Source organism: Diuraphis noxia, unplaced genomic scaffold, assembly GCF_037042655.1.
Source record: "Diuraphis noxia isolate RWA-SAM2 unplaced genomic scaffold, SU_Dnox_SAM2 contig0002, whole genome shotgun sequence".
Lineage (NCBI taxonomy): Eukaryota > Metazoa > Arthropoda > Insecta > Hemiptera > Aphididae > Diuraphis > Diuraphis noxia.
In genome coordinates, this window is record NW_028301712.1 from 40,090,069 (window position 1) to 40,116,069 (window position 26,001).

Below are 26,001 nucleotides of genomic sequence, written 5' to 3' on the forward strand. Positions count from 1 at the left end.
ATATTATATTTTTTTTTTTTTTAAACTATATTTGGGAGAAAAAAAGTAGCCCGCAGGGAGGGGCAGCTGCCCACCCTGCCCTCTTCGTGTGCACGCCTATGATAATATATAAATTTTTGATAGGAAAAATTAATTTAATACTTTCATGTTTTATAATAATAATAGAAAAAAAACATGTTAGCATAGATAAATTAGAAATCATAGTATTCAATAAATTAGGCGGTAGTTCTCAGGAAATAACTTAAGAAATATAAATTATTAAAGATTATAATGTTTATACTGTAAAAATTAATTACTAATGAAGTAATGATTAGAAAATAAGCTTGGGTCATAAATGCGATTAATAATAATAATAATATTAATATTTATAATGTTGATAATAATTATAAAATCGTATCAATATGCCTTTATTAAAAAATGTTACCAGGTGTGTTTATCTGTTCCCTTTCCTACCATCGTCTTAAAACTTTTCAGTCCAAAGTACACGTACCAGGTACGAACAGCTGACAACGTGAATAAATAGTGTAGTAATAAATTGAAGCCGAGTGAAAATGCAGTCCCAAGGTAGTGATATATTTAAAGTTTAATATCAATTTATATTCGTATCGTCGTACGGTTAATAAACATTGGAGCTATAATCTTCGTCTAAATTAATTAAGGTTGATGTTGATTAAGCTTCCATTTCCATATATAAAGCGAAGAATTCTAAAAGATTAGTTGCTTATTATGCCAATTACCAGTAGATTATATTAATGCCGGTTCTACAAAATCCTTCGATCAAATTTATTTTAATGCATTTTTTCTGTTTGTAGATATGTGTCTTATTCGTAACTTGGCGTACCTTTATGTTTTGTATTATTTGTATTTATACAATGTCACAATGAATAAGGTTTGTTTATTTTTTCATTTTCAAAATAGTTTTGTTCTGTTTACAATTGTATTTTAAACTAAATAAATTGTTTCATGTTTGGAATCCTAGATGTCTTAATATAATTTTATCTTTATTTTTGGTTATGGAATATTATTTTCCCATAACAAAAATGTAATCTGAATCATATACCTAGTTATTTATTTTTATTATTATTACAAAAAAAAAAAAACAAATATAAATGAATTAAAAAAAATATTGTGAAAAACATGACAACTTCAACACACTAATATTTTATAACCGAATAATAAATAAAAACCCTCCAATAAATCTTATATTTTTTCATATGCTCATTCACCTTTTGTTTTACTCACTGTCTTTTTTATTATTTAGTGATAAATCGTTTTTCTATTATTATTTTTATGTTATTAAATAAATCTATATCTAATCGCAACGGTAGATATCCTTGACAAATTCAATATAATATCTAGCGTCAAAGCCGTTTCGAAGGTTCAAGGGGTCTTGGACCCCCTTTGAAATTTCATCAATGTTTTATAAATGTTTAAAATATATTATTTATTTTTAATACTATTATCAGTCAATAATGGCTAAAATTCCATTTAAATAAACCGTTGACTGTCTTGTATGAAGTAAAAATATTATTATAGCGTTTAACAAGACCGTGATATCTGAACGATAGGATTCTTCCCCCTCCCATAGAAATGTTTAAAAATAGAATATGTTTTTAAATTTTGAACGTAAAAATGATCAGTGTCCAGTATCCATTTTAATTTTTAAAAATAATAGTGAACACTCAAGTTTTTCAGTTATACTTATTCTTGTTTAGTATTATAGAATTTTGTTTCCTGACTGTTATTTGAGAGCATCATATAATGGTACAATATTATGTTTCCTTTTTATTTACTCACTGTATTATCTGTACCAAAGCGCGACCATGTAAATCTTTGATGTATTGTTATTTTTTGTCATGTACACATATTAAATAACTATTATTAGTATTATTATTATCAGATGATTTAAACTTAAATATTCAATATACTTTAAAATAATAAAATGGGACAGGATTACAATAGTAGGTACTTAAATAGGGTTTCGTACCATGTTTATAATGTTTTTTTTATTACTTATTATTTATCTAATACACCAATATGAATATACCTATACATTTATATACCATTTATATACCTATATACCTATAATACTATGAGAATGTGTGTATGAGTGTATGGATCGAACGCGAGAATATGTATAGGCGCACAATGAAAACATTGGAAATCGAAAGGAAGGGCGGGTTTTATTTTGTTGAACCAAGTCAAGTTGAACCGCTTCTGGAACATCACTACATCAGTCTGAAGCTATTTCAACCTAACCTTCTTCAATATCCTAGGTGACGGCTTATAAATGTTGCAATTAAAGTAAATAAACTATATATTATGCATTTATGAATAAATAGATGCAGACTTAAAAAAACACACGTTGTTTATTTCACTATATTCATAACACGTTTCCCGTTTACTATAATATAATATAATTATTAATCTCCAACAAATTTTACTTCACATGATGATATTTTATAAAAGTATTGTAATAATATTAGTATCTTTCTTTTTTATCATCGGTTCGTCTTCACCGTTTTGACAGTAGGATCTGCTGCTTTGCTGGCATATTCCTCTTCTAAATCGAAGGGTTAGCATTGTTTTTCTCGGTCTACTCATAAGTGGTTCGAAGAAAACCATATGGTATTCTTTTTATCTATCAGACATTTTTTAAAATCTTTGTTCTTCCTTCGTATAATAGTCCTGCATTATTAATCTTAACAACAATAATAATAATAATAATAGTATTAATAATTATCATACCCGTAACGCTACGTTATAATATAATACAATGATTAATTATATAATTATTGATATTGCTTAAGTAAAAAAAAACCGTGTAGCAAAACAAAGTCGTATCCGGTCACGTCACCATCATGAACATAATAATAATTTTTATGGTTTTTCGCGAACAAATAATAATACAATACAATATAACTTTGTTGTGTCGTTCGCTTTTATTACAGCGCAATGGAGTCGTCTTTGTCGCCGCCGTCTTCGTCACCGGACCGGAACGGTAACGGTGGGCTGATAATGGGTGTGACGCCACCAACACTGCCACCGCCGCCGTCGTCGGGGTCGTCCACGACAATAGTGGGTGGCGTTACAGCGGTTCGAAACGCAGCGGCCTCATCAGGGATGCCAATCGTTCCGGGCCCCGTGGTCGTCGTTGGATAACCCCCCTGCGCGGTGGTGCGCACCACCTGCATGGTGTCGTCGTACGCGGTCAACACGGCAGCTCGTCTGTGCTGTCTCCGGACCGTGGCCCCGCCACAGTGGTTTCCGGCCATGGCATCGGCGGTGGTCGCGTAATACGCACCCAGACACTCGATGCCGCACTGCACCGGTATCTGTATGGAAACGTAACCGGTGGCCGGCGGACATTCGGCCCAAACGATCTGTTCGAAATCGATCTCCCATCCGGTGCGTTTCACGTCGCTCACCACGTCTGGATTGCTCTCAGCCGTCGCGACGGTGGTGTCGTCAGTCCCCGTCTGTCCCGCCGCCGTTACCGTCACCAAGGTGGTAGTCGCGCGCGTCGACAATGGGCCACGAGCCGTAGGTATTGAGATCTCTTTGTCAGCTGTCGTGCTGACGGCCCGATAACCGTCGGCCACGGGTATTGTGGGCCTTCGCTTGCCAGTGGACGACGAGTCGCAGGTTCGGCCGCCAGCGCTGGAGCGTTTAAACCGCCTGCATCGGATGGCCACCAGTAAGGCGGCCACGGCCGACAGCGCTACCGAGCCTGCAGCCAAACAACCGACGTACAAGAGTGGTCGGCTATCACCTCCGCTGGTCCCTCCACCGGCACCTGACGTGGCCGACGACGATTGGGACGGTGCGGAACGATCGTCGACGGTACCCGTGGCCAGGAACGGTCGTCCGGGTCGGATGGTGACCGTAAAGTTGACGCGAGACCTGCCAGCCCGGTTCTCGGCCACGCAAGCGTACGAACCGGCATCAGCCACGCTCGCGTTGTATACGTACAGCTCGGCGGTCGTATTTCCGTCCACGGTGATGAGCTCGGACGCGTTGTGGCGGTACACGGGTACGCCGCCGTACAGCCACTCGACCGTGGCCGCTGGGGTGGCGGCCACAAGGCACCGGAATGATACGTTGACGCCCTCTGCCACATCCTGCACCATTTGCGTGGCAGGGTACGCGGCCGGTGCACACGCCAGGTCGGCCACCGACACTCGGCGCACCGGCACGTTGGCGTAAGCAGCTGGGCCCGAGCACACAGGCTCCTCGGCGACCGACATCCGTGAAGCGGTGAGCCATCGATGCATGTCGATCATGCGACAATCGCACTGCCAGTCGTTGTGGTGCAGATCGACGCCGTGTAAACTGGTGGGTAGCGTATGCGGTCCGGGGACGTGCGTTAACAGGTTGTCGTCCAACTTGAGCCAGTCGAGGCTGGTGAGATCGTCGAACGCGCCAGCCGCGACGTTGGTCAGCCCGCAGCTGCTCAGGTCGAGCGTGGTCAGCTGGCTGAGGTGCCTAAACGCTCTGGCCGGCACGTCACTGATTGGGTTGCCGCTCAGGCTAAGCTTCATCAGAGACGGACACTCAGCGAATGCGCCGGTAGGCACTTGTCGCAGACAGTTACTGGACAGGTCCAGGTCCACCAAGTTGGTCAAGCCTCGGAACGCTCGGTCGTGCACGTAGTACACGTTGCAACGGGATGCGTGGATGCGCTGCAAGTTGGACAGACCGGCCGCGGCGAACGTGTCGTGGGGAAGCCCGGCTGCTGAAAGATCGTTATCTGATATGTCCAGCACTTGCGTGGCCGGGTCAATGCCTAGTGCCAGCGTTACGCTCGTCACCTTCTTGTCCACGCACTCGACCGTTTGCTTGCCGTTTTTCCACTTGCACGCACATCCCTCTGGGCACCCCGGTGACGACGAGATGGTCATCGTCGTCATTGTCGTCGTCATCATCATCATCATCATCATCGCCGTTGTTGTCGTCGACGTCGATAGAACCATCACCGCTGCGTGCCAACACTCATATTGCATATCTAGTCTCCTTCATCATCGTCAGAATCGTCCTGCAACAAATAAGTATAAATTTATCGTCGTGATAAGTTATGTAAGTTATTTAATATTTTTGGAAAACTGCATGTTTGCGTATCATAATAGCATTCACTCATGTGTATAATATTACCACACACGGGCGTTGGGTGTTTTTAAAACTGCAACCACCACCACCACCACCACCACCACCACCACCGCCATCATCAACCCCACCATTAACCCAACCATCAACCCAACCATCACCATCGACGGTTTACTCTAGGTATTTTATTTTTATGTATTCCCACGGTATTGTTTATAACATCCGAGATCCTCTTGACGGCAGCCATCGATGTGGCTATAATGAGATTGCGGAACCAGCGTTAATCTTACTAAATGTACATACCAAATGGCTTTTGCAAAATTGATTAGGTACTACATATCTTGCAACCACCTACAGGACTACTCACTCGCTAATGGCAGAATTAAATCGCACATTCGAGCATGACATTACGAAATGGTGTGTCGTAAGTCTTCCACGCACTTACTTCACCTCCGTCGTAAGCATATTCGCCTTTTACACTTGTTATGCTATTATTTTTACTCTTGTTTTCTTATGTTTTCAAATACTCTCCAACCGATAATTTCCCAACCCTAATATTTTGTGTATTATCAAGATGGGCCACTCTTACAATTACCAACATTTCGCCTAATAGGTCGATCAATATATTTATTATTATTATTTTTTTTTTTTGTGAGCAATTTTCGATATTGTTATTAGATACTAGTAGATACTAGTAGATACTACTCGTAGATAACATAATGTTCTACATGATTATTTTATGATCATATCGTATTCTTTACTTTTTTTGACATGTCAATATTCGGCATCGCTTAAAAGTATCCAATTAAGACGTTAGTGATATAAGTTATTTATAGTTCAGACATAATGTAAACACTTGACGAGTTTTAGTAGGTATATTTATCACCATTCACCAAATACTGCCTTTGTAATTGAATTAATAGAATACTGTACTACATCATGCTCTTACTCATATAGATGATATGATTATTTTATTTATTTTTATATTATCTAATATATTTTGTTCAGACCAAACATAACGTAAATAAAACAATTTTCAAAAAACATACTTTTTGAATGATGAGTGGAGTGTTATGTTAAATGAATCACCCGTTATATAAATTCATACAAATTGCCATCTGGACGGTTCTTTCACCACGTTTACAATCCATTACATATAAATAAAAATATCTCTTATGTTTTTTGTACCACATATTATGTATTGATTGTAAAATTATCTCAATTAAAAAAAATATATGTTATGACTTATGAATTATAATATTATCATGTATTTATATTATAGGTATACCTAGTGATGGTGTTGTTTTTTTTATGCAAATGTACTACTATTGCCTATACAATGCGCCGTGTTACATATTATTATGCAAATAAAAAACTATATCAGATACAGAGTTAGGTAGGTACGTTTAATTTATGATTTACGAGAATATGACGTAAATTGACTTGGTTCACTTAGTTTAGAAGAAAACGATTTGGTATTATGAGTCTAATACATTTTTAAAATGTTTTGATACATTAGTTACAACTAAGATATTAAAATTCTATTATTAAACCGATTTTAATTTGTCAGTAGTATTCAGTTTATTAATTTTGTTTTGAAGTAAATTAGCTGTTGTGATGAAATTTTCTGACATTTCTTTAACTTAAACCACGACCACCTTCATAATTATCAACGTGATAAAACATCCTGCTTAATTTGATATTATATTATGTATTAAATTTTAATGTTTTATTACGTGAGTGACATGTGTATGGTAAATATTTTAATTTAACGTATACCACACACATTTCAAAATATTTTTATGACCTTATTCTAATTAGATTATGAATTTATTTAGTTATTTAAACACTCAAAATTCTTTAACGAAACTACCCTAAGACAACGTATTTCTTTGATATTGTGAGTTTTATTGGTATTATATTTTTACACAATTGTTGAAGATAATTCATTTTGTTGTTGAAAAGTTCTTAATAAAAACAGCCGATGAAAAAAAATTATTTTACGTGATTTATTGTATGTGATTTTTTTATTTCTTTAGTTGCATATTTTACCATTGGAAGTTATGACTTCGACAACTGTAAATTACTGCGTATAAATTGTTGTAAATTCTTTTAAATTCGTTGAAAAGTTTTTTCAAAGGTATAAGGGCGTTTGATACTCCTTTTTTAAAATTTAAAATTATCTTAATGTTTCACATTATATTACGTCGAAGTTCAACAACTCACAATTAGTGTAATAAACATTGTTTGTGTATTTAAAAATATGAGTTCATTTTCATTTTAATGAATAACTAATAATGATACAATGATATCTATAGGCTATAATACATGGTTTGTTTAGTATAATCCATTAAATTAAATTTGTAGTTTTACACCTAACATGTTTAGACGTAAAAATGATCATGTAAATTATATCTTGTGCACGGCATTAAAGTGGCTCGTCTATATTTTTGTTATAATACATATTGTAGCGATGATAATAATATGAACGTATTTACGATGGCGTAGCATTTATTATATACCTACGCGAACAATTTTTTATCAAAACACGTGATTCGTTTGATGTATCGAACGCGGCTTGTAGGTGTTATGTATGTGGTGTTGGCATATACAGTATTTGATTTGCATATATTTTGGAGTAATAGGTATATATTATGTCTTTCTATAACGTGTTCTATTTATATGTATGATATACGTAATATAATGGTTGCTGACACATGATCAATGGGAATCACAATTTTACCATAGGCAACTGAATATCGATAAAACGTATATTCGGGCGCGTAGCTAGAAATTTCTAAGGGGGGGGGAGTGTTATTCAAAATTAATTGAAAAAATTATAAACACAAAATTGATAACTTTACGTAGGTATACGATAGTTCATCACGATAATCAAATAATCAATAATTAAGAAGTTGTAAACGTTTTCTTACACGCTGCATAAAAAGATATATTAAATCGTGCATGAAACGAGTAATCGATAAAACGTAACAGAACGGTCTAAAATAGTAATTAATGCCGGATCCCGGCTTTAGTGCTTTACATTATTGTTATCGTAATATAAACTAATATACTTCATTTTGATAAATAAGTGTAAATCACGATTTAAGATAATTCGTGCTTATGATGCATCTTTATCTTGATAAAAAAATATTAAGTATACCATGGCTGAGGGGGGTGTTATTACAACTGTAAACCCCTCTCCCCCGGGCTACACGCCTGCGTATATTTATTACTTTATCAGTACATTATGTATAGCATAAAAGTATAAACCTCAAATAATAATAATAATAAAGTATTATATTTAGATTTAATGATATTATGATATGTATAATCTTTTTTTAAAGTTTAAACACTACCATACAACTATACAAATTTCAAATAGCTTATTCTAGACCTATGTCAAATAGGTTATTACCGACTAGAGTTCATATAACAAACCAAAACCAATTTGGTAATATGACTGATCTAAAAAAAAAAATTATAGCTATAAAATTTACAGAAAACTATGTACTTATATGATGTTATCCTATTAATTAAACAAATGTATGTTAAGTTCATAAAAAAAAAGTAATTTTGTTGTTAGATAGGTACCAATCTTATGTGTAATTTTGTTTATAATTGCATAAGCATTTTATAACAGGATCAAACATTTATCATGTAGAATAGTTGACAGTAAATATATTAACCATAATTTAATACCTATCTACCAGGTCACCACTCACCAGGATATCAAATACATTACTTAGGTAGAAATTACATTAGGTACATGTGCTGTTTTGGTTTTATGAGAAGATGGTCAATTTTCATTCTGGAGATTCAATCTATTGTTGTTAGCTCTAATAATAAAATAAATTGATTTATTATCAAACTTAAAGGTAAAATCATGAACTGTTTTATACATGTCAATTGTCAGTTGTATACCATATTTTTAATTTTTAAGTAAGTTAATGCTGCAGAACTATTATAAACTATAAAGTGTATGTTGTGATGATACTATAAATATGCAATTTTGAATAGATATTATTGTAATTAATAAGCTGTTTTTAGATTTTACCTGTAGTTGCAAAGAAAATTGAGAACAAAACGGAAAAGCCGTTATGGAGAAAACGTATTTTGTAATAATTTGAAAAATAATAATTGTATTAGTGACTCGACTCACTCGAGACTTTGTGTGTATCAGATGGGACTATAAAGGTCCGATGTTCACGGTAATCTCTACCACCTACTACAAAGCCATAGGTAATGTACCGATATACCTACCTACATATAGTATTGTTACATGGTTCCACCACCGAGGCGGGTAAGGGGAAGTGAATTAGTGGAAGACTTTCTCAACGGGGGATGAACCAATAAAATCCCAAATATATATAGGTATATACAGGGTGATCCATTTAATTGGGTATACTAATTATCTCGGAAAGTATTAACTTTTTTTGAATTTTTTATTTTAAACTTTTAGCTTTATGTTATTCTAAAACCGTAAAATATATTTATTTTTTTACCCTTATATTTATTGGTGAAATCGCTATCAACTTTTGATTTTTAAATGGTAACATATAATAAAAATATCATGACTTAATAAAACCATGTTTATTATAAACTTACGCGTTAAAATTTTTATTTCTCGTTGATTGGTTTGCGAATACAGCTCCTCAAAGTATTAGTGGTTGAAGGAGGTGTTATAGTCGGCAAACGCGGCATCGCTTATACTATTTCTTCATTTGTAAAGACTTAGAGCAGTAGGAGCTATAATTGATAAATTTGATACCGTTTAACCTAATATAGGTAACAATAATGATAACTGTTGTACTTTGTATCTGATAATTTGAATGTCCTATTACACCCATATGCCAATTTGATCATTAAAGCTACGTCTTGCTGACCTTGGCTATAGCGGTCGTATCGGACACCACCTTTGTCTTCACTAAATGATAATTTAATGAAATCATTACGATGCACATACCTATTATTACCATACAACAATAATAATGATATTACCAAAATTTGGGGATTCCTTATCATTATTATAATTAATTAAGACCAGTTATTCAGGGCCTGATTTACCAATTAGTGGGCTCAGTACAATTACAATTTCGGGCCTCAAATTTTCTATCTCTATTTTCTTCAATGCTAAAATAAAAATGTATGCATAATATATTTTTTTAAATCGTATTATTCATTACCAAGTAGATCAATAAATAGAACTCTTGAAAATAGCCATTCCATACAATAAATAGTATACCTACTAATTATTGCCTATAGATTAAAATATAATTTGATTATTATACGCGTATATTTATGGCACCTATTGCAATATTAGAAAAATAAATTACCAAAATCGAAAAAATGATTTTTGTCTGTTGGTTCCAAATAATAATAATAAAAAAAAAAAATTAACTTAACTGTATAATAATTATAATAACTATAAAAAGTTAAGTTAAAACAACACAATATTTAACTGAATAAGTTAATAAATTAGAAACAAAATTAACTTTTTAATTTAACCTTAACTTTTTAACAAGTTAATGCCCACCCTTGACTAGTAGTACCACAGACTTCAACAGAATTTTAATATTTAGGTATCATAAACAATATTTTTATTTTAAACTATATTGCATTAAGTGTTTTTCAACTGAATAGTTCCTTTCTGTTTGATTGGTTTCGTTAGCTATTTATTACCACATACTAAATCTAAGTTAAAATATTGATAGTCCCATTTTTAAATTTTACTGTATTTTTTTAAGTTATGGGTTAAGTTGAGTTTGTTTCAATTTTTTGAATACATGTTATGATCTTAACTCACATTTTACATTACTGCATTACGAATATTTTGATTTAACTGTATAATTTAAATTGGAATAGATTAATCATAGTCCTGAGCTTTTAAATTATGGTACAATTTTAAAGGTTGTTTGTCTTAGCAGGCGTTCTATCAAATTTTATAAATATTTGACTACAGTTACCTGTACATTTCTTTTATAGTACCTAGTAGTACTAATGTCAATCAAGTGAGTTTCTACTCTTTTTAGAATTTTTGATTTAATTTAGTTTTGAGGTACCTTGTTTACATGCTATTAGCCATATATTGTTTGAGATTAATTTTGATATGGATTTAGCGTCGTTGAGCGTGAAGCTATTTAATATAATAGCATCAGAAGGAGGTAATTGCTTGACGAGCTTTTTTGTCAGCTCTTTCATTTATCGATATTTGGTTATGGCTATAGGGATCTAAATCTAAAGTAAAGTGATTGAATAGCCAGATTGAGTAAGGACGTTGAGTTGAATATATATTTTCCTGGTGATCTAGTTTGGGTTGGAGAAGTTTTCAATACTCCTCAGTGTACCTATATTATTATTATTGTAAATTGTAATTCATATTAAAATATTATTATATAATTGATAAGACTATTTTAAATCGTGACATTATTGAGCGTTATTATCACCTAGGTAGATACCTATATTTATTATTTACTTTCTGCATGATATTATAATCATATAATAATTATATAACCAGTCACAGACTTATCAAGGTATACCTCTTAGTCCTTAGTGGTAATATTATAGAATTCTGTGATGATAACATTAGAATTTTTAAATAATTATCTTTGAAATTGTGATTAAAATAAATTGTTTATATTGTATGTTCAATCAGTTGATAACGATTAGGGTTAAAAGTACAATAGTAATCTTTAATTAATTATTATTTATTTTGTTACCTTGGATTTAATGATATAGAATTTATCATTAGCTCTTGGTCTTTACAATTATCTATTGGAAAAATCGCAAAAACAACCAATACTTTGAGGAGCTGTATCTCGCAAACCAATCAACGAGAAATAAAAATTTTAACGCATAAATTCATACTAAAAATGGTTTCATTAATTCATGATATTTTTATTAGGTATATGTTACCATTTGAAAATCAAAAGTTGATATTGGTTTCACCAATAAATATAAGGGTGAAATTTTTTTAAATATTATACAATTTTAGAGCAACATAAATCTAAAAGTAAAAAAAAAATTAAAAAAAGTTAATACTTTCCGAGATAATTAGTGTTACCCACTTAAATGGATTATCCTGTATAATAATGCAATAGTAAATCCGTTTATGGTCAGTCGCGTATATTATGTGTGCGTGGAGTGATTAATATTAAAATACGACCTCAATCGATTTATTGAAAGGGGTATTCATATTTAATTATATGGTTTATATTTGTAAATATAGACAAATGCAAATATATATACTTTTATCGTAATCCGAGCCGATGTTAATTAATAGTAGATTTCGCAATTAATAACGAGAAATTGGAAACGGTAGAAAACAATATAGCGACTTGGATATTTTGTTGTCAAATTTGTTAACACTGGATCTAATTTACAATTCGCATATTAATACCATCTGTGCAAAAGCGTAGAGAAATTTAGGGTTGATTTAAAATTATTGCGAAGCATAACTTGTATTGCTTAATAACTTTGTTTTATACATTAGTACGATATGGTTTCCAATTCAGATTAGTCGTTTGTAAATAATTAGGTTTAGTAAACAAAATCTGACTGTAATGAAGTATTCATTTACATGGTAACGCACATAATTAATTTAGGTGATCATCCGATTTCTGGAGTTGAGTGTCAATGTGAAATTAATTTATTGAAATCTAGACGCAATTGTATTGATGTATTTTTTGTTCCAACATAGTAAGTAATATAAATAGTAATAATTCTGTTTTTGTGTATTTAAATATAAAATACATTATATACTTACGTATAAATATATAATAATAAGTGATACACCCTCGTCATCAAACGATTTTATCTGTTACGAAAAGTAAAAAACCGTGAATTTATTGTGATGAGTGGTGGACGACGATTTAATCAAATTTTCCCCTTGCGGTGGAGTAAATGTTTGGACGTCTTATGTACGAGAGTGTGTGAGAGGCGAGCCGACTTTTAAGAAGTTATAATATATTATATACACACCACACATATTACATATATAATAATGCGTATATATACGTGTGTACGACAATCACGGTGACGAAAAGTATGTATATATATTTAGAGCGATGTGGAGAGAGAAAGAGAGAGAAAATCGCAACTCTTCTGCCACCGACGATAAATCAACCGGCGATAGACAGGGCAGACTGTTTTCTACGACAATTACTTAGGAGTTTGGACACGTGCGAAAATAACCGTTTTATATGTGGTGGTGTGTGTCGCTGTTGTATTATAATGAAAACAGCCGACGCGTTATTGTGCATTCGCGACAGGTGGGCGTGGTACGGTTCCCAAACCGTTTTTTAAGGTATTGTACTACTGTGTTATTTAAAATATTTAAATACGATTCTTAGGGTTTATTTCCTGTTTCATAAAAAAAGTCGTATAGGACTACAGGCAAACTCATCAATTTCATTAACTTGTTAAAATCACGCGTTTTATATTATACATATACATAAGTTGACAAGATTTTTTCTTTAAAAAATCATTTACTAAATATTATTTTGAATAAATATTAATAGGTACTATATTTTAATGTTTAATACAAATGCTTGCAAAGAATTTAGCGTCTAGTGTAGTACAAATTCTAAATCGGTCCAACAGAACAATAAGTAGTCGACATATTCCCCTCATCATAGTACCTACAGGTAAAATGAATTAGTGATAAAAACCATAGGTATATCATTAAATTATATGATAGAATAAAATGTCATTTAAAGGTGTGCAAAAATGGGTTGTGGACATTTAATTGGTAATGCTCATATAGTTATTTTATTTGTAATGTCAGTACTTGTATACCTAAACCATACGGACCGTCCGCCAGTATACGTTTCAGACTTATATAAGAATTTTTGCATTGATAAATAGTTTTATAAAACTTTTATTTTTATTTAAATTCAATGTTTTAAAATTATTCATATTATGTTTTTCAGCATTTTAAACAAATATTTATCAAGCCATTAAATTCAAGATATATTGTCAGGTGAAATATGCTGCACCTGTGTGTATACTTATTATTTTACAATTTTCCTTTAAAACGTGGTTAATATCATCTTCATGAGGTTCAACTGATAATGGAAATTTCATCATTTTTCAAATAATAATCTTCTGTTCAAGAATACATAATACTTTGAGGTTGAGTATGAATAATTAATTCATTTAGAACAGTTTAGGAATTTAGGATGTTAATTTGTAAAATTGTATTTTTATCAGACTGGCCCCTGATGGCTCCTGTGATTTGGTACAAAATGTGGTTATGTTATATTATTTTAAAGAACCACAAAATACAAAAAATATTTATTTATTTTTATTTAAAAGAATATTCAATATGTTCTAAGAAAAATGGTATTATTAATTATTACAAAACGTTTCTACTCGCATTGTTTAATGAGTTATGAAGAATTGTATGAAGACGCTTCACGTCATTTGGCCTGGCTCGTCGTAACTGCTTATCTATATGAGTAACAGTAGTTCACTTCACACAACAATTTAATTATATTTGAAGTATATTTTTTAACTTTTGTTGTACGCATGTGATGTGATTTTATACACTGACAATGTTAGTGTTGTCAATATTTGTTTTAAGTGCTTAGATTTTTGGAAATATAAATATATAAAATCTTATAATAAGCAGTAATTGTTTTACGTATACGCTTCTATAGCCGTATAAAAGACGCTTATAACAGCACAACATGGAGCAACTGATATTATTCTTTTAGTATTTTTAGAATTAAAAAAAAATTAAGCGTAATACTTTTATCGTCTTAAGCAAAAAAAAAAAAATACATTTAAATGCAAATCAAAAATATCAAAAATAAAATTTTTAGGGTGGTAAATAAATGTGTTAATCGAACAACGTTTACACAATATGTAAGATAGGTAATTATATTGAGCCTTGACCAACGACATCATTCGGACATTCAAAATACCCTATATAATATCTCATTTTACATTTAATTTTGACTAAATCGTTTTTAATAGTTTTAACTTAAAAACATCTTTTCTTATTTTGTATGCTCTTTTAAACGTGAGATGCAACCAGATTGTCACAATAAAAATAACGTTATCATCATTCGGCATTGAACTCCACGTGGCACATTTTGTCAATTATTTTGACGTGACAATACGACCACGATACAATTTTCGTGTGACTATAACTATATAGTCTATAATACACCAAATCATATTATCATGCTATTATCGTGCATAGTTTTACATAGTCTTATGATGTATACTCAGAAGACGAACGTGCGTTACGTAGAAGACGAGCAGTCTGCGTGTCTGTTAACGAAAAAATGTAGGTTTGTATTTTGATTAGACTTTGTCACATATAGAAACTCAGACATTGTACTTTAAACTTTTGTTCGCGTAATAGTCGCGATGAACGTACGGTATTTGAGCAACCAAGATGGTATGCAAGAGATGCTAAAATTATGTAAGTAATATTAAAGATAAGTTTTTTTTTAGAAAATATAAATATGATGTGAAAACTGAACATAGATTTTTCAAATTTTAGACAAGTTTTATTGTATTATTTTCATATAAAATTATAAATAAAAAAAAAAGAATTATTTAGAATTATTCAGGGACCCAAAAAAGAGATTTCCATTATACCTTTCAAATGTTTTTTTTCATTAAACACTTTATAAAAAATCTCACATAGATTTGTATAGTAGGTATATAAATGGTCAACGCAACATTTCAATAATTTCCATGAAAAACTGCACAAAGCTGACGGAGCACTCCACTATAAAATTAGCAGAATATCCGCTACAATTCTTACAATGCTTTTACAACGTTTTTACAATATTATAAAGTTAATTAATTAAGGTTTACAAATAAGTTTACGGATACATTTTAGCTTGACCAGACTCATAATCAAGCTAAAATGTATCCATAAACTTATTTGTAAAGCTTAATTAATTAACTTTATAATATTGTAAAAGCAAAGTAAAAGCAAAGAAAAAGCAAAGTAAAAGCATTGTAAAAATACTTGGTGTATTGACAAAATTAAATTAATAAATTTAAAAAAAAAGACTAAAACCACGGCTACCCTAGGGTAAATAATTTAATCTAAAGAAGATGTTTCAGATTCAGATTCAGATCTAGACTTACCTATAAGCTAACCAACATTTTAAGTTATTGTAAATATTATTGTAAGCACAATTGGAAACATATTAATAGTATAAGTATATCGTAATTAACATTGTAAAAGTAATTGTTTAATATTGATATAATTAAATTAATAAATAAATAAAACAATAATTTATATATTGTATATAGATTTTAATTATATTTTTATATGTTATATATTTTTTAGAATTGATTTCCTGTAAATCGTTTATTATGAACAACTTTAATATATTTTATCAAATTGTGTTCACTATACGTCATGTTATCCAGGAAAACAGTCATGTTATGGCCACAACAATAAAGGTATTGCTTACAAAATATTTTACATTTTTAACTATCAAAAAATTATTAGAATTCAAATAAATAATTTTTTTTGTTATTATAGAGGCGCTTGATTAATTAGTTGCAAGTATACAGACTTTTTTTCGTATATACATTTATAACAAAAAATTGGTTAAGATTTATGAAACATCGGGTATGTTGAAAGCTACAACTTTTTTTTTTGAACTTCATTTAACCCTCAGTATCAAAGGCTATTGGAATTCACAAAATAAATTTATTATTTGTATTATATATTTTGTATAGTAATAAGTTGTACGTTTTATTTATTCATTTTGATAAGTCTACTATTGATTTAGTCGAGTCTGGGGAATTTCTAAGTGATGTGGAAATGTATTCTAATAGGTTTGTATTTTTCCTGATCTCTTTATGTCAGGCATTCCGTTAGAATGTGTTTGATGCTCATTTAAGCTACAACTTATAACAACAGTTTCTATATTTTAGGCAATAAAGCAACTAAAGTAGAATGTTATGAAGAAATATTTAATAAGACTATATTTCAAAAATAAAATTGACCATATCAAATTTGTTTCTTCGGAAAGTTGTAAGTAATTTTTACTTATTGTAAATATTAAGATAATACAGAGTTAATAACAACACCGTGTTAATTTTTTTCAAAAAAAAATAACTTTTAATTTTTACGATTAATTATTGTTATTTAAATTGTGCTCGTTTAATTGTTAATATTTTATCAATATAATTATAACCATTGGTTTTATCGTATATCTAGATTAAATTTTAAACGTTTTCGATAGAATAGTGATACAACAATTATCCATCAACATTTATTCATAATTTTTAACATTTTAGAACGTTGCCAAAATTCAACTAAACTATAGTAAGTACTCTCCTAGTAGTTGGGGCATACGGTGAATTTCGATAGATTTAAACGTGAAATTTACTGATATTTGTGATGGCGTTCTGCATATAATATAGTATAGGCACATTGGTACAATACTATATACTATAAATAGGTAAGAGGCTCTCTCCTTCAGAGTGTTAGATATGGGTTGTTGATGGATTTTCATACTTATATAATATATTATACAACACATATTGCTAACTTTATATATATATATATATATATATAATAAACATTTGATGGAAAACGGATGCCAATGTAATACTATATGAGAATATATGAGGAAAACAGAACATTATATTATTAAAACTGTCGAAATGTGATATCACAGCCAATCGTACTTCGTACGTCGGTAAACATTAGATGGTGTGCATCTTTTGTGGGCCCGTGAAAAATAGCCAAGGTGTGAAATATGGTTTGACTTTTTACAGGAGAGTAAAAAATAAACTTTATTTTTGCCTGTTTCATAACTATCTATAGCTAGCCAAAAATTGGCAATCAATGTGCCACGGGATGTGTTGCTGGAGAGAGGGGAAAAGACTGACCGTATATCCCTTCGTCCACTGAAGTTTATACGCACGCACATTTTCTGTTTTTTTTTCCATTGTTGTTGTTTCAATCATATCGATTATATCGCCAAACAATACACCGATATTACGGTGTTTTTCATCTACGCTCTCTTATTGTTCATATATTGCACTGTTCCGTAATACTACAATAATAATTTGTCAAGTTTGACACCACATTCTTAAATTCAAAAACTACAAAACTTTTTGGAAATTAACATAAAAAGTGATTTTTTTTAAGTACGAGCACTTCTGAAACTGTTAAAATTTTTAGAGATTTTATTTTTGGACAATTCAAGATAAAGGTTAGGTTAGGCAACTGTAACGTTTTATGTTCCCCTTGTTTTATTCACCTTTATTTTTGTATTAACTTATTTTTTCGAACTGGGAACCCATATTTTTAATATTATGATTTGAAGCAGTATACGTACTTAAAAAAAAATGCCAAATGGTATAAAAAGCTGATTTATTCTTGATTTGAATGAGGCTACTTTCTATGATTTTTTTACTACTAGACATTATCAGGCACGTAGTCAGAAAATATTCACTAGCAGGGCCAATTTTAGGTGGGCTCCCTTCTTCCCAACATTTGTATATTATAAAATGGTAGTTATCAGCATATCATCATTACTACAAATATATTATAAGTATATAAAACCTAATAAGTAATGATACCATATTTTATCATTTTGCAAGTAACTATAGTAAGTATAATAATAAAAAAAAATTTTAATACATAAATAAAAATCAAATAGGTACAAAATAATGCTTTTAATAATTATAATGATAATAAAATCCAAATATTTAATATATATAAACACAATTTTGAAATGAAATACAATAAATATAATATATATAAGTACTAATATAAAAGTATTTTTCTATTTTTATGTTTATGGAAAATCTATTAAAAATTTGAAAACAATTAAAAGCCATTATATAATAATGGGCCCTCCTGAATACTTTGGGTGGGCTTTCCTAAGGCCGGACAAATATTAGGGTAGGCCAGGCACACCCTAGGCCTCCCTTAGCTACGTGCCTGGACATTATATTTTAATCTCTCTTACTCAATGGTGAGTTTATCGTGATTAGGTCTATGTTTGTAATACTCAATACAGAAAATACACTAGTAGGTTGTTTTAACTTAAGAAATATATGATTAGATTATCGTACTTGTATTTTGTATAACATTCCTTATCAATAAACGAAATTCACTTATTAGGAGTTAATAGAGTTTCTAATGCAATACCGAAACGAAACTTTCTCTCTCTCTCTCTCTCCATATAAATATATCTTATATATAAGATCACCAATCATGTTTACCCTTTTTTATTCTTAAGTAATACATTAATTAAAACTAAAGTTTTTGAATTTTTAAGTATACTTAAGGATTTTTTTTTAAATACTTAGAATTGTTTACTATCTAAAAAGTGTTTTTCGGTGATATTCAAATGAGAAATACCATTTTTACTGTAAATTGTTGAGTAAATGATTTTTCACAAAATTTATATGTATAAGAAGTCTATTTTAATATAATTGGAAGATATGGAACTTATGGATTATGACGATTTGATTATTATCAGCTCCGTGCTCTCCCCACCCCCTTTGACATTTCGAAACATAATGAATATTAATCTTGTTATTTGTATTCAACCCCTTTCCAAGTTATTCAACTTTCAAAGTGGAGAACTATCGACATACTTTGCTACCAATCGTGGAATTTTAAAATCAAACTTATATGCCATTCGTTAATGCTTTGTTTGTGGTCTTAATCTTGTCGTTTGTGCAAAACCCTTTCTCAATTTTTTCAACTTTCAAAGTACTTAAGGGGCTGGATTGTGCTCCAACTACTAACCCCCCTTTGTTAAACATTTGGTTTGCCAGAAAAACCTAAATGCTTTGTTATAGTCGTCCGAAGAGGCAAGTGTTTTTGCACCCCAATCTAAAATGTTATACTTTGGAATCTTTTTTTTAACAAATAACAAGTTGTTAAATGTTATTTAAAAACCGTTCACTACCCCCCCCCCCCAAAAAAAAAAAAAAAAACTTGGTATGTATTTTGTCAGAAACTGCAAGAGTAATATTCAATATTTTAATAATTTAGAAATTATTTAAATCACTTATATACATATTTTTTGAAAAGTTATTTGGTTATATATTTATTGTGAAAAAGAATCAGTTTACACTTTTTAAATTGAAGTAATAAGTTTGAATCACCACAAAAATTATTTTAATAGTTTGAAAATCTAAATATTCGGAAAAATAATCATTAAACAGACTTTGAAATTCCAAAAATTTGAGCTAAAATTATTAATATAAAAATCATGGAGCATGAATCATTCCATATATAACGAACTATGTACTATTTGAATGCGACGCAGTTTTAATTGGCATACACATAGATACATTATTATTTTTTTTTTTAAAAGCTTCTATATAAATATATTATGTTGTAGGTACATTCGTATATAGATAGAATAGTGGCTTTTGACAGGAAAAACGTGCATTTGTATACGAGATGACACATTTAATGGATTTTAGATTCTGAGTGAAGCGAGGAATGTATTGATTTACCATGATGTGCTTTTTTTTTTGTGTCTGTCATCACGTTTTTTTTGTAGACGAGGGGGGGAGGGGTCAAAAGTAAAAATTCTCAATAATTGAGATAAACAAACTAAAAATTAAGGGAAAAACCGGAAATTTTACGCACAATCAGTTTTTGACAAAATAAATTTTGGTTTTTGATGTAACTTAAAAACAAATTACCATAAACACATGAAATTTTCACCGAATGTTTATATAAGTATATTCTATCCACCATGCAATTTTCAAAAATTTTCGATTTATGTTGAACTATTCATAGGCATATGCAATTTTTGATCATTATTAGTTTTTTTAAAATTAATATTGATAAAAATGTATTTGTTGGGTATAAAAGCTTGAAAATTTAATACAAGATTCCTTATAAGTTTTTCAATCTTTATCACAAAAAATTTTTTGAATTGAATTTATATATGATATCATTGGATTTAAATTTAATTCCATCCATTACAGTAACCCACTTGTTAACCTACTGTACAGCTGAGCGATATCCACGACTTACTCTAATTTTTGGTCTGAATTATATGGTATGTAAAAAGGTATGGGCGTGTGGAGAAGATTTCTCGTCAACGTGAAAATCAACGCGAACGTGAGCACGATGTACGGGGGTGGTAAGTGTGGATGTACACAGCTCGTAGGATGGTCGTTGGAATGAGCGGATATATAATATGTAATATGTATAAATATATTGAAGGGACCAGCAGTTTTGGAAGATATATTATGACGGGAAATGTCAAAACTAAAAGCCATGTGAGCTTTCGTCTGAATCCTCCTTCGCAGGTTCTAGGGTGTATACCTCGTCTGGTGCAAAGCCGGGTGGCCTCGCACGATGATTGGGGATGTGTGCAGATCAGTGGTCTGTAAATAATGTTTCCACTGTACAACTCTCGATGATGGATTCCGGTGGCTTTTGTAATTGCAAAATCAATAGCTTGTCCTTACCACCCGTTTGTATGACTACGACAAGCGATGATACGGTGACCAATCTGCCGACAGCGGGATTGTACATGATTCGTGACTAAACGTGTGTAACCAGGTAACATACGTCACCATGCGGTAACTGCTGGTCATAATAAATCAACTTCCACTGTGAGCGATTGCCTGTGACCCTATAATCTACGATTGAAACTAAAACATTTTCGTGAAGAACCTTGGAAACGGCCCATACGTTTATGGGGTGGTAAAGTTTTTCTCGCACAACATACCAATCAACAACCTTTTTAATCACGAGTGTTGAAGGTGGTGGCTGAGTGAGAATTCTAATAAATCAATAGGTCATTTTTATCTTGTAATTTAAGAACAACAAACAAACTTTTTTTTAATAACATTACATAGGTAAAATAATTTAATTTCGTAAGCATTTAAATTAAAATTTACTCATTCAAATGTACCTGTTTAGGAAATTCATTACAGTTAAATATGGTGCTGTTAGTCAGTTGCTTAAATAATTAAGTTCATCATTATTAACTAGTCTTTCTCTTTCAATGTAAAGTTCTACCACAATTGTGGTTCTTAAGTCATTTTAAATATTTCTAAATGTGAGAGAGATTTTACAAGTAGAAATATTCATCTTATCTTCATCGTTAAAAAGTTTGAAAAAGCTCAACACAATCAACTGACGTAAATCGTCAAATGTATACTATTATATGGTGACAAATGTGATGGATGTAGATAGGTTGCTGTTTGTACCGGTATTAGTGATCAGTTAGTAGAAATTAGTTACCACCACGGTCACGATACAAGGAAATTCAATACCTACTTTGTAATGCTGGGTTTTAAAATGATTTACCTATGTTATTACCAATTAACGAGAAGATGAGCTAATTATTTTTTGAAAAAAATCAATAAATTATAATGATCTTTTTAACTGTTAAATATTTTTCTTCAAACAGTTTTAATTAGACTTGTCCTGAATAAATATTTTAATAATTACCTACAGTTGAAGAAATAAACATTTTAATAATGGTGCTATTCTTTTTAATTATGGTTTATTATAAAATATAAAGGATGTTAAGTTGTATATGAAATTTTAGTTTATTGCCGTTGTATAATATTAAAATATAGGAATGCTTTAGAATCCGAAGTTTTAGAACGTTCACAAATCGAGATTTCCTACTAATGAGGTATCTTTTATTAAATTTTAAAATTTTAGATATTAAAAGAAACGTTTTTATGAATTTCTAACTTTTCATGATTTTGACGAATTTTTCATATTAAATATAAACTTGAAAAATTATTAGCTTTTAACTTCAGACATTCATAACAATATATTATTGTTAGTTTACGATCAATTCTTTTTTGTTACACTAATAATAACTTATGAGGCCTTGTGTTAAATTTTCAAGTTTATTGAACGAGCTTACAAATAATTTTATCGATGAAAATTAAAAAAAATATTAAAAAACCAAAATTTCTGGCACTATTAAATAATTAAATAATTAAATAGTTTTTTTTTTTTAATTATTGATTAAAGTATTCATAGTTATTACTAATTGATTTTATGCTCTATCAAAAATAAAATAAAACTATTTCTTCGAAAACTGCAGGTCTTGTGTAAAAATTCCTGTTTATCCAATTTTTTTTTTTTTTTTTTTTTGATTTTTCCCGACTCTTTCGAAAACTATTAGGAATTATTTACTTTGATTACCCTCCCACTCCACCCAATGTGCTAAAAAGATTCATTTCCTGATTAGAAAAGGGGCTGAAGTAAAAAATCGATGTATTTGTACTGCTCCAAAAGCTGATGACAAACAGAAAAAAAAATAAAAAAGGTATACCTACATAATAATATTCATTTTATCATATTAGTACGGTGGGCTATACGATGTACCTACGTATTTCTAAATATAAGCGGCCATACAATTTTCGTATGAGTACAAAAAAATTCAATTACGGATATAGGTACGTCATAAACTCATAGCATAATGACTTTATACTTAAAAATATACATGCAATACGATATATTTTCTTATGGCCAATGATTTATAGATCTAAATTTTGTAAGCTCTACAAAATACCAAGTGACGTTTGTCTACGAACTTAATGTACGTATAAACGATCGTATGTACGAACAATATTCGCATGCCATACAAAATAAACCCCCAGATCTAGATGTGTTAGTCACGAGCATAGGCGCACATAGGGGGGTGCTTAGCACTCCCAGGTTTAAAATTAGCACCGCATAAACTATTATATATATAACTTAAATATTTATTACATAGTTATATCTTTTGAAATATTATTATATAAATCTGTTTATGTATATCAGGATATTTTGAAAATATCAACAGTTAGTTTATCAGCAGAAATGATGGTTTTAATGAATAGTCGACCAGCCAGCTTTATATATGAAGGCATGAAAAATCAATGTTATAAAAGTTCGTTTCTAAATGACTGTAAGCTATTGGGAATAACAATTCCAATTTCTTCGTCAACGTGTGAACGCTCCTTCTCAGCTATGCGTAGATTGAAAAACTGGTTACGCTCCAATATGGGCCAAGAAAGATAGAAAGATTTACTAAGCTATCTACGCTTAGCATTGAGAGAGATCTTACCAATAAAATGGAGGGGGAAATTATAATGCAAACATTTGCAATATCAAACAGAAAATTAAATTTTGTCTAGCATTAATAATTAATGATTACATGTTATTATAACTTTTAATATAATTACAAAATATTTATTTTTATTTCTAATAAAATTTATAATTATTGCAATGCAATTGTTATAGTATTAGGGTGGTGTAGTGGGGGGCTTCGCTCCCCATGGGTCTGTGTACTATAAATTATTTCAGCACCCACTAAATTCACACCCTATGTGCGCCTATGGTCACGAGCTACCGATTACCCAAACCATCCACTGAAAAGTTCAGAGGACACACATAATAGCCTCTCAAAGACCTCTTCATAACGCCACTGTGTTCAAACATACGAGTCTTGAAAATTAATTATAGAAAGAAAAAATGGGAGAGATTTATCAAAGATCATGATTAGTGAGCCAATCTGTATACAGCATTAGGATGTTGGATGTTGGATGTCGAATGTTATATAGATTATAGACAATAGTAGGTGTAAGGTGTATGGTGTAGTTTCGTTCGTTTCGCATTTTTTTCCCGTTTCAGTAGTGTTTTCGATGTGTACCTACGTTTAAATCTGTATGCACGATAATATTATAATATTATGTCCCATGGCGCGTGCCACGAAGCCCCCGTCCCTTAGTGGGAATCCCAAAAATGTTCTGTATGTAGTTTGTGGTTTACACACAACACGGGCTGATAGGGTTGGTGTGGTGAGGGTACCTGCACACGGTGTATACTTACAAGTATACATCTATTACATATTATTAATAAATATTATACCACATGTGTAGGCATACGTTCATATTTTATTATATTCTGTTTCTGTTTAAGTATCAATGTACCATTATAATATAATGTATAGAATATATTTTATGGTGATTACTATATTGTAGTATTTTAACGGACATGTCATTATTGTGATAAAATAATGGAGTATGTAGTTTATTATGCTGAGTATCTACTTATTTTGTGTAGACATCTGGATGTACCTAATATACGAATCAATGAACGTGATCAAATTGTTGTTTATATATCTTCAAGTCAGTGCCGCAACTAGAATTTTTTCTTCTAGCTCTAAGGTGAAGAACTATTTAGGGGCCATTATCTAAAAAAAAATACTTCATATTGTTATAATTCCACATTTTTAAACTGGTCTACTATGTATTTCTTTAAGCACAACACAGACATGGTAAAACTGACTAGATATATCTATTCTCCAATGTAAAATTGTCTTAACGTTATTCACACCGTAAAAATATTGTTGCTGGAAAAAGTTGAAATTGTTAATGAGTTGGCGATATTAACAACCATTAAAAACATATATATATATATTATATCCAAATCAATAGTATTTTAAATAAGCCAAGGCAAAAGCGTAATATAATACATATAGGTAGAACAGGTAGGTACTGTGGTTAAAATAAAAAACAAATATATACTATAATGTAAAAGAAACATTTTTTCCCAAAATATCAAATAATATAATGTTTATATTTATGTCTTCAAAATTTAAAACTTTGACCATGAAAATCGTTTTTTTTTTTGAAATTAGAACAAAATTATTATTATATTATTAGATTTTAAAAACTAAATGGAACATTAGGCACATTTTACTAGCAATTTTGCTAAGGCGTATTTCTTACGATGTATCTATATATATCTAGTAGATACTCAAAAATAATTGTACTTAAATTCAAAAAAATTAATTAGAGCTATTATTGATGTATAATTATTTTAACTTGCTAAAATAGTGTTTGTGAGTCGTTGATATTTTGTTATAGCATTGTAACAATATAATAATATAATCAATTCGTGATTTAATT

The 26,001-nt window shown here is 30.9% G+C and overlaps 1 protein-coding gene across 9 annotated transcripts in view; it reads right to left on the reverse strand.

Moving 5' to 3' along the window:
* Positions 1 to 2,350: 2,350 nt before the first annotated feature.
* The window catches only part of LOC107164943 (uncharacterized), a 201,504-nt gene continuing 177,853 nt past the window's right edge, over positions 2,351 to 26,001 (reverse strand). For 6 of the 9 annotated variants that reach the window (XM_089220179.1, XM_089220177.1, XM_015512969.2 and 3 more), the window contains one exon: positions 2,351 to 5,035. In XM_089220179.1, the coding sequence (XP_089076305.1) occupies positions 2,946 to 5,003 (2,058 nt within the window). In that variant the 5' untranslated portion in view covers positions 5,004 to 5,035 and the 3' untranslated portion in view covers positions 2,351 to 2,945. Of the gene's footprint in view, positions 5,036 to 6,152; positions 6,172 to 8,828; positions 8,910 to 9,711; positions 9,853 to 26,001 lie in introns of those variants that run through there. The other 3 variants (XM_015512965.2, XM_015512971.2, XM_089220180.1) reach the window with 3 other exon arrangements.